The 19685-nt window shown below is 40.7% G+C and overlaps 2 protein-coding genes across 3 annotated transcripts in view; one reads left to right on the top strand and one right to left on the bottom strand.

Moving 5' to 3' along the window:
• The window catches only part of LOC106145688 (spermatogenesis-associated protein 7 homolog), a 57878-nt gene extending 38431 nt beyond the window's left edge, over window positions 1-19447 (top strand). The window contains exons 10-11 of the mRNA XM_065058443.1: window positions 1820-1877; window positions 12803-19447. Of these exons, the coding sequence (XP_064914515.1) occupies window positions 1820-1877; window positions 12803-12928 (184 nt within the window). The 3' untranslated portion in view covers window positions 12929-19447. The remainder of the gene's footprint in view (window positions 1-1819; window positions 1878-12802) is intronic.
• CENPF (centromere protein F) overlaps window positions 15658-19685 on the bottom strand; it is a 43784-nt gene continuing 39756 nt past the window's right edge. For both annotated transcript variants that reach the window (XM_021287960.2, XM_065058442.1), the window contains exon 20: window positions 15658-17533. In XM_021287960.2, coding sequence (XP_021143635.2) covers window positions 17324-17533 — 210 coding nt within the window. In that variant the 3' untranslated portion in view covers window positions 15658-17323. The remainder of the gene's footprint in view (window positions 17534-19685) is intronic.

Raw genomic sequence — 19685 nt, 5'->3', positions numbered from 1 at the left:
GCAGCATCCTCTGCTGGTTTCATGTTCCGTACGTGACGTCCTGTCACACACACACACCCCACCTCGCACTCCCATTTCTAATAGAAACCTGTCACATTTCTAATATTTAGAGAGCTGTGGTAAACCATAGGTCTGTTTGTAGGCCTGCTAAAAGTGACAATGTTGTGTGCTTCTTTTCTATACCATTTCCTGGCCAGCATCTTAAATGGGAGAAACTCTTCCTTCGGTAGAGGATTTAACCTGAATGTTTAAGATTTCAGTCTTTGTCAAGTGTGATGCTTTGACAATGGAGAGGTGCTAACTCCCTGGAATCAGACAAACTCAGTCTGATACCAAACCAGGATGCTTTTCTGTCGATCTAGAGGATTTCAGTTAAAATCTCTAAGTCTCTATTAAATATACAGGGTGTTTCAAAAGATGGACCCAATTTCAAAGCTATAGTGATTTCAAATTGGGTCCATCTTTTTGATACACCCTGGTTTTTTTAAGCAACAACACAGGTGGGTAGTTTGTTTTCTGAGCAATCAGTTAAAGGTAAGAGTTCTCCTCCTTCTTTCTAGGTATAGCCATTTTCAGACAAACTTCAAGGCCCAAGTTGAAAGTGAATTTTCTGGTTACACTGGGAGGAACAGTAGTAGATCTAAAAACCACTGACTCACCACACTTTCAAAAGGTTGCCAGGTATCATGCCTGCCATACGTATAGTTAAAAAGAAGATAACATCAAAATAATATAGACCCTCAAAAAGCTGCTGTGTGTCAGCCACCATATTAACAGGAGGATTACTATCCTTCAGAAAATAAGGTTTCTCTCTGTTGGCTTTAGATGGAGGTTGTTCAGATGCTGTGCACTCTTCCCTCAGAAAGAAAAGTTACTAAGAAAACATGAAAAATCATCCATTGTTTTCTTGGATAGCCTCTAAGAACTTAATTTCTCCGCAGAATAAAAGTGAATAATCAATAGTGTCCTTTTATTTTAAATCAAAAGTTGAATTTCTAAATAGATTTTGTGATAGACTAGAAAAGACACAACTAATGGTCTTAGCTAACCTGCTGCAGGATTGCCGTTTATTTAGACCAGTTTCTCTACAGATAGAATTGTAAATGCCCTCCCAATTTAAATATACAAAATACAACCAAAGCAGCTTCACTGGTCCCTCCAGATTATTGCAGATATTTTCATTTTTATGATTGAAAATGCAACCATCAGGTTAGATTTAAATGAGTTATGATTGTATAACCTCGAGACCTAATTTCCATAGTCAGTTAGGTCTTAGTTTTTAGTGATGCTCATCACCATGAGCAGATCTTTTGCTTGTGATAGCTATCAAAAAAAATACCAAGAGCACTTTCTGAAGGCATCTCTGTTACCCTAGCGCACCCAGTTAACAAAACTTCAACCTTCAGTGTTTCCCTTAAGGGTTACTGAAGAGTGTTAGGACAGCACTTCACGGCAGCAACAGGAAGACTCAGGCCACATCAGAGTACATTGCATTGCAATAGAAAACACCAATACACTTGTATTAAATGTGGAAGAAGAAATTGGCATTATACACACGAAAGACTGGGCCTGCTGCAATTCCTGCCAAACCACATGCGCTTGGAATGTGAATATTCAACAAACTTAAGAAGTATAAGATTTTCTTTTTTAAACCCATTTTCAGGTATGGTAGGGACAGGGAGGGAATGGAGCAAAAGTGAAAAGATGTTTGTTAAGTGATTTGAAAGACATGCTGAGTGGTATTTTTCATTTGGAAATATGTGGCCTTTGAGCAGTCTTTTTTTTTTGCACTGATATTCCTTTTTATTCTTTTTTTAAGGGCATTAGAAGATGTATTTCAAATGCACATTAAAAGTAAGAGGCATAACCTTGATGAGGTGAGCAAAAAAACATCTATTATTAAATACTCTGTCACCTCCAGTAGAAATGTTGTATATCAATGCTGAGCAACAATTTATGACAGATCGACTGCTATGCAATTTAAATACCAGGCGAGGAGAAACTACCTCTGCAAAAGCAGCAGGAATGGTGCTTTCCATGGAGGGCTGCTAAAGGGAGATTTTTCCTATAAGTTTTTGTGTATTACCCTAATAAGGTTTCTATAAGACAGATAATGTACTTAGAATGCAGAATGGCTTTAATTACATAAAACCTGTTTACAAAGAACATTCGTTGCTGCACTTTTTTGCTGTGACTGCTATTTTCTGGAGTAGAACAGCAAGAGAGACTTGTAAGCTGCGACTATATTCAGTAAGAAGAACCTGGTTTTTAACAGCTTGCTTTTAGGTATTTTGTCACCAGAGCAGAATATAAAACTCTAAATGTTGAACATTAAGATTCCCCATGTGGTACCTGCTGAGAATTATGCACCTCAAAATACTTATCCGAAAATCTCACATGCTGAGAGGAAAACCACCTATGGAGAGACAATAGGAAATGCCAGACACAAACACGCAGTCACAGTTGTACCTCTCTCCTCTGCTAGTCTGGCATCTGATCTGGGATGAGTGAAAGCACCTCTGCCTGTGTTAATCCAGATCTCAGAGCCCTCTCCTGAGAGCAGGGCTTATAACTGCTGTTTGAAAAATCTGGAAGAACACATTGTTTTCCTTTTTGAAGTCACTCACAGAGAACATGGTATTAGCCGTGTCGTTATCTTTGCTGTTATCCAAGATGCGTTGAAGCATTTGCCCATGAAATGGGGGAGGCAGACTCCAAGGCCTTAATCAGACTGGGGACACCCAAATCCAACACCACACCTTGTGAGCAGATGACTCAACTGGACTTTTGAAGCAGCTCCTCTAGGTTAGACAACAGGAGCAAAAAATGGGAGACACTTGCACTATAAGCCGGGGTTGCAGCACTCACTTAAAAAGCACTGAGTTTTCCTTCTTCCCAATAACTGCAAAATATAGACTCTTTCTTCTTTACCGTTCCTGTATTAAAGACAAAAAAGACATTCCTAAGGGTCTGGAACAGAAGTCTGAGTTCCACAGAGTAAGAGTTTAGTCCCAGCCTTCCAGTTGCTCTGCCAACCAGCTGCTTGTCAGAGGGTCCCAGCCCGAGCACAGGGGGTCAGGGGGCTCTTTTGTCTCACACTTCTCCCAAGTCCTGTAGGAAGCAAGTCTGCTAATTCTGGCCTTGAGAGGGATTTGTTGCTCAAGCCCTCCTGTAGATCTGATTTTAAGGGCCTCTATACAAGAAGGCATTTTGTTTGGCCTGATGATCCTGAGGATTCATGGTCAGAGGTTTGGACTTTTCATTTTAAAGCTCAAGGTGCTGCAGCAGATTCAGGTAGGAGCATTTCCGAGGAACTTGCAGAGTGTGGCTTTTAAATGGGCTACCTTTGGGCTGATTTGTTTCTACAAATTTGTATTTTCTTTAACACTAGGCATGCGGGAGTTGGGCATATGCTTTGAACAATGAATAAATAATAATCAAAGGAATTATAAAATAATTAGAACACAGAAGGATATTTTGTCTTTCAAAGTATCACAATTAGGAGACGCTGGTTTGATATCTGTTTAGATGTTGGGACAGTCAGTATGTAGCAAGAATGTTTGAGGAATGATCCAAGCTGAAATTAGTGAATTTTAAGTCAGTTTTTTTTTTGGGAAAAAAAATCAGCAACAGAACCTCAGTTTGAGAAGGTATGTCATTCGTTCACATCTGACTAGAGGATGCCAAACATATTTCTAAGATGAGCTCCTGCAAGGCTCTGAGTGCCTTAGAGCTGAGAAACCTTTACAAGGAGACTGAAGGAATTTAATTCCTTCTTCCAGAAGGCTCCCAGAACTTCCAGAAGGATGAGATCGTAAAGAGCAGTGGATTTTGACTATATCCTGTTGTGATATGTTTGATGTCTAGCAATGTGTTGTTCTGCACCTGAGTAGAACTCAAGCCTGCTGTTTTCCTCTACAAAAACACTGACTGAAGACTCTGAAGAAACTTAGACAAATAAGATTAACTGATGGAGAACAGATTTAAAGGATTTTTTTAAACATATATTTGCATGTTTAGTCATGCAACAATGAAAAGCAAAAGACCAAACTGCCCCTATACATTAGAGGGTTATAACATGTGCAGGAGAAATAACTGTTGTTTTGAAAGATCAAGTGAGATGCATAAGCATAGTCTACACCAGGAGAAGCTTGTGGGCAATGACATTTATTAGAACAGGCAGAGTTCCCACAAGAGAAGTAATGGAAGCTGAATCGCTTTGAGACTTTTAAAAGTGAATTGGCCAGCAGATGGAAAGGAATTCCATAGTGATTAGAGTTTTTGTCCTACAAAAATATATTTTTATCTTTTAGTTTCTTGTCTTCAAACCAAACTATTTTTATTCACTATCACTGTGTTCTGGATGAGATAGACAAAATAAGAAGATGGAAGTGTTTGTCAAGGTCTTTGCAGTGGTTTTTTTACCCATGCTGGATACCTGCCAGCTTGTTATTTGGGTACGCGCTTCCCTGGGCTCCACTCTTCTGTGTACTTGCTGTACAAAACCAATGCTCCTCTCCAGATTCCTGCTGGCACTGACTCCAGCATGGTGTCTGAGATCTGTGCCCTAAAACAACAGGTCTGCTGCCAGTTCAGGCTTTGTGAGGATGCTTAAACCCATCCAGCCACATTGCCTGACCCACCGCCCACGTCTGGCCATGCAGCAGCTGAGCAATCCCCAATGCTTACACCTGTGGCTGTAGCACCTGTAGCCTCTTCTGCAGCTCTGAAAAAGAGAGTAGCAGCATTACTCTTCTGGGGGAAAAGGATGTGCACTCAGTAGGGTGTTACATGGGGACTGAGGAGGAGAAGAAAGCAATTAATTGCTTCATTCAGTTAGAAAAAAAAATATGGTAACTGCGTAGCAGGGAGGGAGGGAATGAAGAAAGACTATAGGAAAAACATACATGGAGAACAGAGGAACAAAGACAAGATCCTTTTAAAATAACCAGCACCTTCCCCCTTGGTGTTATTCTCTATGAACCTACATGGCAGAGTTATTGATTTAAAGTGGGAGCAGAGAGGGCAGTTCTTTCACTGGAATCCAGTCCATTTTTAAACTGGTTCATCAGGGTGCTCCCGAGGAGCAGTTTTCTTTGCTTTAGAACATGCAGTTGCAAATAACGTGCCCAGGAGCAGGCATGCACCACACCATGCAGGTTCCCCCATTTTCCGTAGTAATGAAATGATCTCCACTCAGGAACGCTTGTGAAAGCTTTTTTTTCTCTATCCACTTCTTCAAAACCAACATTGGGCAGTTTTGTACCTGTAGAAGTGCAAGGATGATATTTCAGCTGCCAAATAAGTGACCTCAAAACTTGATCCATGTTCAGATACCATTCAAGAAGCCATCAATTCCACGAAAAATATTTCCTTAAAAAGAAATAAAATGCTTGTTCTTGCTAAGAGGTAGAGGTAAAATAATAGGTCTTACAATCCAGTAAAGTGGAAAAATTGTACTCCTGGGCTTGAAATAGCCACTGGAATGGGTCTGTGACTGCATAATTTCAGGAAACTTCATGGGAAACCAACACAGCACCTGCAGGGGTGGGGAATCCGGTGCCCGTCTGTCTCCCAGTGAGCAAATTACTCCAAGTAACTTATTTCCTGGAATTTTATCATTTAAAGCCAAAGTCATATCTTACACTTGTTTTATGCCTTTGCTTTTAGGAGGATCATAAAGTGTTTGCTCAGAAAAACTGCGGTGTAAAGCCACCAAATGATTTAGCTGAGGTGAAGGGGAGGTGGAAAACAGCTGGTAAATGACATCCAGCAGGGTTCCCAAACATTCCAGGACAGGAAAGCAGAACAGCACAGGCAGCTGAATGCCCCGGTGGTGTGGAAGCTGAAAGGCCATTTTACTCAACCAAATAAAATTATTTGCTTTGATTACTGTGTGAATATAGCCTCAGTGATAAGACCCAGCAAGAAGTGTCATAGGGTCTTTCATAGCCAGTAGTGGAAAGATCTATTTTTACATTTCTAATGCAAAAAAAAACCCAAAACCAACACATTTTTTTTTCTGTACCACACTATTCTGAGTCACAATGAAGCAGACAAGGGAGAAAGCAACCTCCACGTAATCCCTGGCACTATCTCCTACATGTTCTCTGCCCTTCCCTTCTTCAAGTGCCATACCCTTTCTACTTAGCCCATCACGTCTCATGGGATTGCCTTAGGAGAAGATAGATCAGCAGATGAGTGTGGTTTAGGATGCTAATGCAATAATTACTGGCTTAATCATCAAAGTGAATAAGCAATTTACCAACAGTCCCTTCCAGCACTGCACACTGTTACCATTTAAATACAGATTTTTTTTTGTAATGTACCATAATTAGATACTGCGTATGGGAAAGTTTTAAAAGTAAACCAGTAAAAATGAAAATGACTGCTCTGAGATGAGCAGTGGACCCAAGTTTATTCTTCTCACAACAGAAAACGTCAGTGATCTGCTATGTGGAAACTTTCTTTCAAACCAGTACTGACCCAGTGGCCCTACTGCAAACAGAAGGGGAAATGTCCTGTGGAACAAGTTCTCTTCTGCACGGGACCTAAAGTAGGAATCTTGTCTTTTGGCTAAGTAGCAGAGCTAACATTATAGAAATTCCGGCATGAATAGCTTGATTTCAATTTCTTACATTTCTTCTGAAATTTCAACTGGATATACTCATTTCACCACCTGCTCTGGTAGCGTATACTGAATAGCTGAGTATTCTGAAATGTCGCTTCAGTTCTTCCTGTTCCATCTGCACTCTCAACTGTGTGTGTGCAGTGGCAAACACCGTTTTCTTCAAGTACACGGGTATCTGTGTCTGTAAACCAGCATCTCCTTACACAGAGAAAATTGGAAAATATAAACAGATGAGTATCACTAAACATCGTCCATCTCACAGCCACAGGACATGGACACAATAGAATCTTCACACCTGAGTAGCTGTCAGCTTTCCTTACTTTAGCCACTGAAACCAAGCTTAACCCAGACCATACTCTAGTTATAGGCCAGGAAGGTCTAGAGGGAAAAAGGGAGGAAAAGGGGACACTCATGTTGTTAAAACACAGGATGAAATCTGCTGGCTCAGCACTGTGCAGGGCCGGGCACAAGCTCTCCCAGTCCTCAGCCTTCCACTGGCTTTTTCCTTTCGGTTGAAGGTTCACTTTAGCAGTCGACTCAGCCAAACAGAACACAAAAGATATGAAATTATCTTATAATATTTACAAAGAGCTGTCCTGTGGATAGGTTTTAATAACTTTAAGATTAGTTCAGAAATTATGGTAAGAATCACCTCAGAGCCACGGAAGAGGTTTTAAAGTTGCTCTTTTCACTGTTCTTGAGCATTTCTTAATGTCTATTAAGGCCATAAACTTCTCAAAAGACTAAGAAATCACTTGACATTGAAGACTGCAAGTTTATCTGTGAGGTTAACTAAGCACATGCACAGAGAAATCCATTGGATCGCTGTCACAAGGTGTTTGGATTTTTTCTGAAGATCAGTATGCTGAGCTAGAAAAGGGATTCCTTTTAAAGCACTGGACATTATATGTGTCTAGCTCATGGAAAGTGGATTATCCATCATCCTTAATACATTTCAACAAGAACAAATAATTTTCTGTTAAAATGCTTAAGATCAAATGCCCACCATAGTGACCTTCAAATCAAACTCAAGTCTTAATATTTTCCCAGCAAGCTCCTCAGGAACGGCAAAACAGCTTCTAACTCCACACGTTTTTTCCCCTCTCCGCATGACAGCTTCTAGACTCCATTTTGTGTCATGAATACCCATAGGTCATCTTCCACAGAACAGGAAGAGGCTATCACGGTGAACATCTCTTAATAAAGCGAAATTCCATGGGGATGTTGTAGCAATGCTAGTTGATTAACCCACAATCCGTTCTCCACTTGAGTCATTCTTACTGTAGTATTAATAATTTCCTCAGTCTTGATCAAGTCAAACCACACTGGTCAGGCGCTCTCAGGGACTCAGGAATCATCTGCCATTCAGAATCTACTTTTGTATTTTTCCAGATAGTAAACAGTCCAAAAGTTCACCTAACTGGTGGAATTTGAACTGCAGACTGCATACTTCATCACTGTTTTCCTTTCGCCCACTATGATTACACTGGAGCACTGATGTATTTAGCTCAGTTAGTCTTGGCTCTTTGTGAGGCTGAAATAGATGAAGACATGGGTCACGGGAAAAAATGCAAAAAAAAATATCAAGCAAACAAAACCCCCACAAAATAGAAAACAAACAAGCAAACAAAAACCCAAGCAACCAACCAACAGAATCGTTTTGCTCCACTGAGTTCTGGAACTTGAAGCCAGTGTCTTACCTTTGAGGAACCTGTGCACATGGACTATATGGAGTCCCAGGCTATGATTTAGTAGCAGTGTTCCACATTATTCTCACAAAGAATGCTGCCACCTTACGCAACATGTTTTGTGCAGCTCCTGCTCCATGACAGCTTACTGCAAGCAGGCTCTTAGCTTCCCACAGGCACTTATGACAGGTCATACCAAAGGAAGGGGCACCAAGGTGAGAGCCGAGTGCTTTGTTACGTGCGCTATAGGTGCCTAAAGATATTCCTGTAGAGACACAGAAGTACCCCAGATATTGCTTGAGTATCGCGAGTGCTGTAATAGATGCAATCTTGTCAAGCAGCGCTTTCTTCTAACTGTGTGTAGTATTTAGCATAGATGGAAACTGCATTCGCAATGTTAAAACTGAACTCTTCACTTTAAAGTTACAAGAATCCTCCTGTAATGAGTTGTGCATCCTGACAAACTCAACTCCCGTGCTGTCACTGCGGCGGCTGTTTCAGGCACTTGGCTTTTTGCTGTGGTCGGTTGAACAGTCGTCTGCAATGACCAGCTGTTATCTGCTTTACTGACATTCACGGCAGGTTTGGTCTGGTATTAGATAGCTTTGCACCACCTCTTCTGCAGTTTTGCCTCAGTCCTTCTTCCCAGCACGGAATGCATTCTCCAGGGGGATTTAGCTGTGAGGGAGATAATCTGGACTGCAAAATTTCTTGCAAACAAAAGAGAAAATCTCTGAGACGACTTGAGTGAGCTATAGGAAATAAACGAATGAGGTAGTGGGGACAAAAGTGAAACACCTACTTAACTGAAACCTCATTTCAGTCTTTTTCTCCAGTTAATTAAGTATTGAGGAAAATGGATGTAGAAAGCACATTTTAAAGCAATCAAGTACTGCCAGAAATCAAACCAGCAATTTGAAAAGAGAACAACACTGCTCTCTGGCATCTGACAAAATAAGACATTTGACAAAGAACAATATGTGCAGTACCGGTTAATTGAGAGACGAGGAGAATAATCATAGCTGCATTACTGAATTTATAGCCGTATCTCCAGTGTACCACAGGAACAATGCGAATTTGTGGAATCCTCCTGCCTGCTGCAGCAAGCCAGCAATTGCTTACGTACCCATCCAGATTTTTACGATGTACCCGAGGCAGCAATGCAGAAATAGCAACTGTGGTGGCTGAAACCGGGAAATTTGCCTCTAAGATGACTGTAATCCCACAGTTTCTTCTGCTGGTGAAGAGATATGGGTTAAGAACAAGTAGAGAAGAAATCTTCATTAATGTTCACTCTCCTTTGTTAGATCTCATCCATCAGAACACAGTACAGCCCTTTACAAGTTCCCAGGGTATGGAATATGTCTATTCCAGCACCAGTCCTACAACAGGTTAGGCTGAATGTGTGTTTTTGCAAAGCATCAGCTTTAGAGTAAAGACAAAACTTTAGTTTTCCCATCTATTAGTTCTAAGCTGTAGCCAAACACAGTGTGAACTCTGCCCATGCAACCTATCTACATTTTGGAAGCTCTGGCAGAACTTTCAAGGCTATATTCTCTTTCCTCTAGTTGATTCACTAACCTTTCGGGTTTTTTTAATGCCACTTTAGCACATTAAAAGGATGCTTACAACACAGGCAGCACGCTGCTGTGTCAAAAAAGCCAGCAATGGGGATCGAAACACCTGAGCAAACCAATCATTCGGTTCCCTTCCCATTCATCCTAAAAACACTATGTAAGGCAATGTATAGTTGATGGGAGATTGTTATTTAGATTCTTTTATTCAAGCCAATATTTTCACATTCGACAGCCTGTCTCAGCAGAAGATTTGTTGATCTGAAGATAGTAACAGGAGCCAGACAACAAACATTTAAATAAAAAGAGTCATAAAAGAGCAGCTAACCAAGTTAAGCAAGCAGCTAAACAAGTAGATCTGGAAATCACAAAACAGGTTCTTTCCCTCTGTAATTGCTCACAAGAAATGGGCAAGAAAAAAAAACCCAAATTATGAAGTTATCAGTAACCCCCATTCATACTTTTAGCCTCTGTGATCTGAAACTAAGTTAATTCAAAAGAATACAAACTATATTGCTCAGGAGAACTAAAATCTTCAATCAGTGCCAGACAACGACTAAAGCCATACATATATCAACAAATCTCAACAATAGTCCTGAAAACAGGTTATTTTTTCAGCATGGGGTCAAAAAGAACACAGAACATTTCCCTTTCTCTATGATGAAAAAGTCAAAGCAGTCCCCAACCACAATTAATCATTCCCCACTCCCCTGTTTTGCCTCCAGAAAACAAACAAACAAACAAAAAAAATCAGTAATCTGATGTGGATACACAGATTTCGCTACAAAGGCTTCACAATATCAGATGCTCTCACACTGTATTTCATGTGTTACTCAGCAGGCCTTCTAAATAAAGGAGCCCTGAAACACCACCCAGTAGTGAGAGCAGATTCTCACTAAGGCTTTCATCTGTTTAATTTATGAAGCACAGTAGCAGAAAAGCAAAATACGGAAAGCTGCTGATTTTTCTGTGTGCCCATCAATCACCAGTGCATTCACCTAAGTGTTGCAACAGCTGAATTGTGAATAGAGATCATGATTTCTCCACTGCTAAAAAAGCTTCCAGGAAGACAAACAAAACAACGCTAAAAGCTAAGTAAATTTAGCTATTTTTTACTACATCCTGTTTTTCTAAGTTCCATATAGTTTCTGAACTCTACGCTGAAGTAGGTGCTTGGTTGTGTCTCTGAGTGTCTCAGGGAATACACACACACACGTAGAGATAACAAGAGATTTGCCTATCTCCTGTCACATCCACATTTTTTTGAATAGTGCGGTTGCAATCTGCTTTCACAGTAGTCCACCATTTATTCAGTTGTCAGCATCTTTAAAAAGTTCAAACAGCTCTTTTCTGCAGAAAATTACTGGTGGCCTTATTGCAATTTGTGGCTATTTAGGATAAGATGGCAAAAGCAGAGGGAGATGGAGTAATTTAAAGGGCTAGACAGCTCAGATATCAAACAGCAGGAGCAAGGATCAGGCAGCTGAAACCATTTCTGGGACAAATTCAGTATGTTCTCACCACAGAGGTGGCACCTGGGCCATGGAGTTAAATTACTTTCCCTACTTTACCGAGTGTTTATGTTGTTCAGCTACATCTAAAAGAAACTTAATTGCAATGTATAGTATAAAGAAAATCCCCATTCAACATGTATTGCACTTTTCTCTGTCATCATCTTCAAGTTTTTAGGGTACTATGAGATTATTTTCCACTACACAAGCCTGAGATTAGACAGATTTGGATTGACTGCAGTTCCAGATGGTATTTTTCTTCCTCTATTTAAAGTATATTAATTTGCATCAGTTGTAGAGCACATCGATAACATTAGTAAGCTGGATAGCAAGAGAACGTTTCTTCTTTCAGCTCCATCCTTCCCTCTCACCAGTCATTACTGAACTGGCAAGCCCTTCTGAGGGACCCTGCTGGGAGCCAATGGGCATCAACAACACAGGGCTGAACCCACCAGTGTAACCGCAACACAGAGTGGCCTCGGGATGCTGCTGCTTGAGAAAGCAGCACAGGCTCATGTTCAACAAATGTAGTTTGTCCTACTAGGACTTAATTGCCTCACCTGGAGCACCGTATGCAGTTCTGGGCGCCACAAGATAAAAAGGATATAAAGCTACTGAAGAGTGTCCAGAAGAGGGCTATGAATTTGGTGAAGGGTTTGGAGGGGATGCCGTATGAGGAGTAGCTAAAGTCACTTGGTTTGTTCAGCCTGAAGAAAAGGAGACTGACAGGAGACCTCATAGCAGCTACAGCTTCCTCACAAGGGGAGGAGAAGGGGCAGGTGCTGATCTCTCCTCTCTGGTGACCAGTGACAGAACCCAAGGGAATGGCAGGAAGATGTGACAGAACCCAAGGGAATGGCAGGAAGATGTGCCAGGGGAGGTTTAGGCTGGACATGAGGAAAAGGTTCTTCCCCCAGAGGGTGGTGGACACTGGAACAGGCTCCCCAGGGAGGTGTCACGGCCCCAAGCCTGACTGTTCAAGAAGAGACTGGACAATGCCCTCAGGCACATGGTGTGAACGGTGGGGTTGTCACATGCAGGGACAGGAGTTGGACTCGATGATCCTTGTGGGTCCCTTCCAACTCAGGACATTCTATGATTCTATAAATTTTTTTTAAATTTGAACAAGCTCTACCAAAGTGGTCATTGGTTAGACTTTGGCTACGCCATGTGAAGTGCAGGGCTGAATGAGGCTACCACTGCTGGGCTGCTCCTGTGCTCAAGGTTTAGGGAGCTCCTGACCAGCTGAGTGGGCTCCCAAAGTCACAGCAGCATCTGACCTGGGAGCAATTTCAATTCTGACGTATGAGAGATCAGTTCAAACATTGGCTCTGAATAATAATCCTGAAAGAGCAGAAGCCAAACAAATCTCCTTTTATGTTTTCCTCTCATTACTAGGTAAAAAGGAGGAGAATAGTTCAAAGCCTAAAGAAAGAGCTGAACATCACAGACCAACCAAACCCTTCCATCAGCTGTGACTGCGCTCGGCAAAAGGACGCCAGCATTCCTGCGACATGCTGTTAACCTCCAAATCTGGGCATTTCAGAGAGCATTCAAAATTAGCTAGGATGGCAAACTAGATTTTACACCAATTACAACGTAAACCTCGGGCAAACAGGAAAATGAAGCAGAGATCCAGGTAATGCATCTTCCTGTGATGTAACACAGTATCACTATGGCAACAAGCAGGTTAGCATGTTAAAAACAATACCAGAGCACTAAAGACTGCGTTTCTACAGGGACTTTCACAATCAGAATAGAAAGCCAGATACACGTGTCCTTTCATTGGTTATGGGTAGCTGACACTGACAAAACGCATCCTATGCAATCCTCCTCCTAGGAATTCTGATGAGGCATTTTGATTTTTTCCTACCACACACTTGATTTACAGATAGGTTGAAAATGAAGTTTTCAATATCGATTTCAAAATATTACATGAATTGTGACCTGAAGTCTCATTGGTTTGCAATAGGACACAGGATATTAAGTCCCATTTTTAAGTGATTTAGGTATTAGTCTAAGTAACTTAAGATCTTTTGAAAATCTTAACCCATATTAGCTCATATGCCTAAAAGCTACTAGAATACATACTAGTAACTGAAAAATAACAGACATTGTAATCTTTCAAAATGCAAAGAATTCATACTTACCGAAACCTAAAGGCTTATAAAATACAAACATGGACAAATTGGAAAGTACGTAATTACTAAAGCCTCAATCCTTTCTTTTAGCCATGATATTTACTTATTTTATTATAACATAGTAGTTCAAATTTGGCTGTTTAAGATTAGACAGCTTTCTAAAGATAGATGTTTTTATTCCACACTCTTCTCCAAGTGGGACACTTTTCAAGGCACCAGATTAAAATAGAAAAAACAATGACTGGGATAAATAAAACACAGCAGCTTTTTTTGTTTAGTGGTGCTGTGGGCTTTTTTCCCCCTATTGTCTATTTCACATCCATGCTTCTACATCAAGAGAGTTAGTATTTTTAATTGCTACAATTCCCCACATGATCCCTAAATAATCTGAAGATACAAAACCTTATTTGAAATAACTTTCACAAGCAGCTTTGCTGTTATCAAAATGCACCCTTTAAGATGGGCCTCTTTCAGTCTCCCTGGAAGATACCTCCAGGCATAGTGCCACAAGGATTGTTTTAATTACCTAATACTTGAGTTAACAAACAACTGGAGATGTTTAAGAAAATGCCACAAGCTGTACTGATCCACCCACAACTATAGGTATATCTAGTTACCAAGGATAGCTTGTATATAAAGTTTTTGTTAGTTTGAACTATATGGAATATTTTGGTTTGTGTTACTCTGTTAATCTTATTTGAGACAAATGCTAAATTTCTTTAAAGGTCTTTCAGTTTAGACTGATGAGTAATTATTTGTTCTCACAAACTATGTTCTAATGGACAATCCTGTAAGCAAGGCAAAATAATGGTGTGTGTGTGTATATGTAAATACAGAAAAACACTCTGAGTGCAAAACTAACTCAACTTCAAGTAGAATCTCACCTTTGTCTCATTAGAGAAGCACTTGTTATGCTTTGAAAGTTCAACTTTGAAACAAAAGTAATGCCTTTTATTTTAAGATAAGGAATCTTTTTCAAGGATCAGTACACATTTTTACCCACTTTTGTTGAAAGGAGGCACATCTTTCTGATAGAAGAATAATGTGAAAATGCCTCTGCTGTGCAACTTGGAGTCTTAGGGCACTACTGCTCCTGTAGAGGGGCTTGATTTCCCTAACATCTGGCCTGGGTAGGCAAGCATAAGCATTACGAATTATTTGAGAGTAATTTCTGTTCAGTCAGATAATGACTGGTTTAGCTGACGTCACCTTTTCCTCTGCTCTGCGCTACCAAGCGAGCCCAATTAGACATTTGAAATCCACAAGTACAAGCTTGTTGTGGTGAGCTTCTTTGTAATGAATCATCCCAAATTCAAGTGCACTATCATGAACTAGATGAGTTATTTTCCTCTATTGACAACACCAGAATATTAAGTGCTACTTCCAGGTGCATTACCTTCTTTTAGGATCTCAAATAGGATTTTTCTTGAATGAAAAGAGGCTAACTCAGGACATTCTATGTAGGTACTTTTTGACATCTGACCATTTCTCCAACACATCCATTCTCATTACAACAGGTACAAGCCTGCAATGATTTTCATATAAAGTGACACGTTTGAGGCCAAGCACTTGTCAGGGTGAAGGGTGACCCAGAGAACCAGCAGACAGATGTTATTGGTAGAGCGAGCGGTTTGTTGTTGCGGTGTCCTTCTGGCTAACTTGCTGAGGATTAATGGCCAGCCAAGGGCCATTTTGCAGAGGTGAAGACTGATGTCGTAAGACCTTTGGCTATGGTCAAAGCCAGGGCATATAGGGAAGTACAAAGAGATGGACTGGTGGATGCTCAGCTTCAGGGAAAACAAGCAGTCCTTGCTGGGTTTGTTCAGATCAGGTCTCATCCCCCCTTGCACGATGTTATTCCATCTGGAAGAAGGGATGCTAGGATGCAGCGCACTGGACCCGTGCACTGGATGCAGCTTACATCTGGTTTTATATTTGGTCTGGCACCTACAAATGAAGCCACTACTTCATTTTGAATCATCCAATAGTGGTTTTGCCACACTTTTCCCAGAACCTAATATTTTTAGAGATAAGTGAGTTTAGTTTCCATTTCTAAATCAACCATTGGTACAGAGTAAAAATAACAACAATGAACTAAATGGCAACATGTAATCCACTTTTTTCATGGTTTAATTTTTTAAAAAACTATTCATGAAGAATTATTTACAGAAAATTCTACAGAAGATTAATTATATCTGTTCCTTCATTATTATTCCACATGTTTGAGTGACTGTTGATATTAGTAAATATTCAAGAATAAGCTCTGCAGAACTCATATATTGTTAATCATTGGATAAGAGAAAAGGGCAAGAAAGGGCAAAAAAGGGCAAGAAGGAGGACCAGGGAACTATAGACCGGTCAGCCTCACCTCCATCCCTGGGAAAGTGGTGGAACAACTTCACCTTGGTGCCATCTCAAGGCACATCAAGGATAAGAGGGTCATTAGGGGCAGTCGACATGGCTTCACCAAGGGGAAGTCATGCTTGACCAGCCTCATAGCCTTTTATGAGGACATAACCAGGTGGATAGATGATGGTAAAGGATGTGGTCTATCTTGATTTCCATAAAGCATTTGACACAGTCTCCCACAGCATCCTCACAGCTAAACTGAGGAAGCGTGGTCTGGACGATCGGGTAGTGAGGTGGACTGCAAACTGGCTGAAGAAGCCAGAGAGTCGTGGCCAATGGGGCAGAGTCTAGTTGGAGGCCTGTGTCTAGTGGAGTGTCTCAAGGGTCAGTGCTGGGACCACTATTATTCAATATATTCATCAATGACTTGGATGAGGGAATAGAGTGTACTGTCAGCAACTTTGTTGATGACACCAAGCTGGGAGGAGCGGCTGACACGCCAGAAGGCTGTGCTGCCATCCAGAGACATGGACAGGCTGGAGAGTTGGGCAGGGAAAAATTTAATGAAATATAACAAGGGCAAGTGTAGAGTCTTGCATCTGGGCAGGAACAACCCCAAGTACCAGTGTAAACTGGGAAATGACCTGTTAGAGAGCAGTGTAGGGGAAAGGGACCTGGGGGTCCTAGTGGACAGCAGGATGACCATGAGCCAGCACTGTGCCCTTGTGGCCAAGAAGGCCAATGGCATCCTGGGGTGTATTAGAAGGGGGGTGGTTAGTAGGTCGAGAGAGGTTCTCCTTCCCCTCTACTCTGCCCTGGTGAGACCACATCTGGAATAGTGTCCACTTCTGGGCCCCTCAGTTCCAGAAGGACAGGGAACTGCTGGAGAGAGTCCAGCGCAGGGCAACAAAGATGATGAAGGGAGTGGAGCACCTCCCTTACGAGGAAAGGCTGAGGGAGCTGGGGCTCTTTAGTTTGTAGAAGAGGAGACTGAGGAGTGGCCTCATCAATGTTTATAAATATGCAGAGACTGAATGTCATAAGGATGGAGCCAGGCTCTTCTCGGTGACAAACAATGGTAAGACAAGGAGTAATGGGTTCAAACTGGAACACAAGAGGTTCCACTTGAATATGAGAAGAAACAACTTCTCAGTGAGGGTGACAGAACACTGGAACAGGCTGCTCAGGGAGGTTTTGGAGTCTCCTACTCTGGAGACATTCAAAACCCGCCTGGACACATCCCTGTGTAGCCTCATCTGGGTGTTCCTGCTCCAGCAGGGGGATTGGACTAGATGATCTTTTGAGGTCCCTTCCAAGCACTAATATTCTGTGAAGAGAAAATGGTGCCCTCTGTAGAGTTCTGATATTTATTTCGCAAACTGGGTTTTGATTGTCCATTAGTCTGAGCTGCAATTAAGCCCACATAGTTTTACTGCACCTTACAATTTTCTTTTTGCTCATCTTGCTCAAGTAGTCCTTGTTCATTTGGAGAATTTTTGGCTTTGTGCATCATACAACTCTCCCTAATATTGTCAGAGCCAGTTTTTGTGGATTGTTTATAGAGGCAAAGTGGTGACCTTGAAGTAGATTTCAGCGGTGGCAGAGCTGTTACTGCTGGGGACTGCTGTTCGTCATTTACCTGTAATGCAAACAAAAATGTCCTGTTTTACTGGTAATGGAAAACCATATTAGCTTTCTGCAGTAGGTCAAAAGACTAAACATTGGGATTTTGAAAAAAACATATACAAATATTGAAAAAGGCAAAATATATTTTGAAGACATTTATCACTTTGAATATACAATACAGTGATACTTGATATCAGTCGTTTTGGTGTGGTGTTAGACGGAATATCCACTACACAGTTGGCAAGCTATTTGCTAGGAGCAAATGAAAAAGCTAAACCAGGAACAGACAGTACTCTTACTCTGCCTACAGAGGTACCAGATATTGTGTACTGAGATCGATATTTTATTTTTCCTGTACTTACCCTGCAAACGCAAAACATAGTTGTCACTTTTTTTGCTGACTTCTGGACAAAAACCACTGCTTTCACATTTTAACCGATGTACAGTCAAAGCACTCCACTTAAATTCTACATCAAATTCACATAGGAAAGTGAATGAATTTGCATGTGGATATGACAGGGCACATTTTGAATACCTTGAGAAATTTGCAACAGTTTGAAACCTGATGTCTGAAATGACGTACATCTAAATACTTGTCAAAGAGAAGGAAACAAGTCTTATTTCACTTTTACAATAAGACACACCATTTACTATATTAATATAAAGCATGAAACAACACGTTTTGATGGTTTCAGAAAATGATAAAATGATATTATGAACAAGTCCTCCAGAAATTCCTAGATGTACGTCATCTTGAAATAAAACAAACACATAACATCCAGCAATGCAGAGGATAGAAGGGCACAAATTCCTGGAACTGCATATTTACACTTGGGGGAAAAAACAACCCTGAAATCTTTATTTCTGCTATATAGTAGAAGGTAAGGAGTAGCCTGTCCTTAGACCTAGACAATGCAAGCTTAGGCAAAGAGGAGAACTGTTTGGGAAATCCTTCCCCCATTAAGTTAAAAACAATTTATTACTGATTACTTGTTATTTGCTGTAACCTTGACTATGGCCAGCAAGAGCCTCCAACAATCTTCCACCATGCTGGCAGGTGATTACAACAGCACTTTCTGCTGCCAAGGCTTCCTTTCTTTTTTGCACTACTCGGTTTCTTTACAAGCAAAACCCTCCGTGTGTTTCTAAAGTTACAGGAAAACATACATAAATGAGTGTAAATAAAATCTATTGGCATCACTTAATGAAGCAGTAATAAACCACAGACCTCCAGGCAATTCTGTAAGAAGCAACAAACTTTGACAAGTAGGGTAATTAACCCTTGAAACCACAGACATCGGATTCACTCTCACTATCAAAATGCAGATTTCCTATTGCTATAGCTCAAAAAAAATTATGGCTCTGGTCTGGCTCGTCATCCCAATGGTGCTTTATGGCCTCACAACCTATCCATCTGCTGAAGTATGTGGCTCTTGCCTTTACTTACATTTGCTATTTTGCCAAAAGACTTTATGTGCTAACACAAAATAGCTGCATTAAAACCAAAACAAAACAAAGAAAGTTGCATTCTTGGCTTTATGGCTTCACTTTTGGCTGTGTGGCAGCCTCCACTGACTGCCAAGAGAATGCTTTTGTGTAACCCTGGCGAACGAGAAGAGTTTCTATCTACTGGCGTATTTCTATGTATATCTAAAGAAGCGTCAATGTATAATAAGTATATTCTTATTGCTCAGCTTGAGATAGCACGGTTAAAAACCTTCAGAGGAGATTTAGGATAATAAAAGGTTTATTTCTGTCCTAGAGCTTGAACATTTTTCTATAATCTGCAAAGCACTGGCACAACTTAAAAAGAACATCTTATTGTGAAACATTTAACAGTGTGCCATATTACTAAGAACACTTGCAAAGTTAATGTAAACTTCAGTTACTAAACTATTTTTAATAAAAATTGACTTTCAAGACCTAACTCTCTAGTATTGATTTGTTTTCATAACTTTAAAGTCTGGTAAACACACTGAAGTGTAGTTAGTTTCTTTACCATCTAATTGCTCTCTATTGATAGTTTAACAGCCTCTCAACTGTAGTTATTTCACAGCATCTCAAATCTGGAATTCCAAGAAGAGTTGTTAGGAGAAAACTTTCAGTCTCAACTCAGACTCCCAGAGGGTTTTTGCTGTTTACTTTTTCTGAAACCTGAGAAACCA

Source organism: Columba livia, chromosome 3 (assembly GCF_036013475.1).
Source record: "Columba livia isolate bColLiv1 breed racing homer chromosome 3, bColLiv1.pat.W.v2, whole genome shotgun sequence".
In the NCBI taxonomy this organism is placed as follows: Eukaryota; Metazoa; Chordata; class Aves; order Columbiformes; family Columbidae; genus Columba; species Columba livia.
Note: the sequence above shows the minus strand (reverse complement) of the source record. Positions and strands in the feature narration are given on the sequence as shown.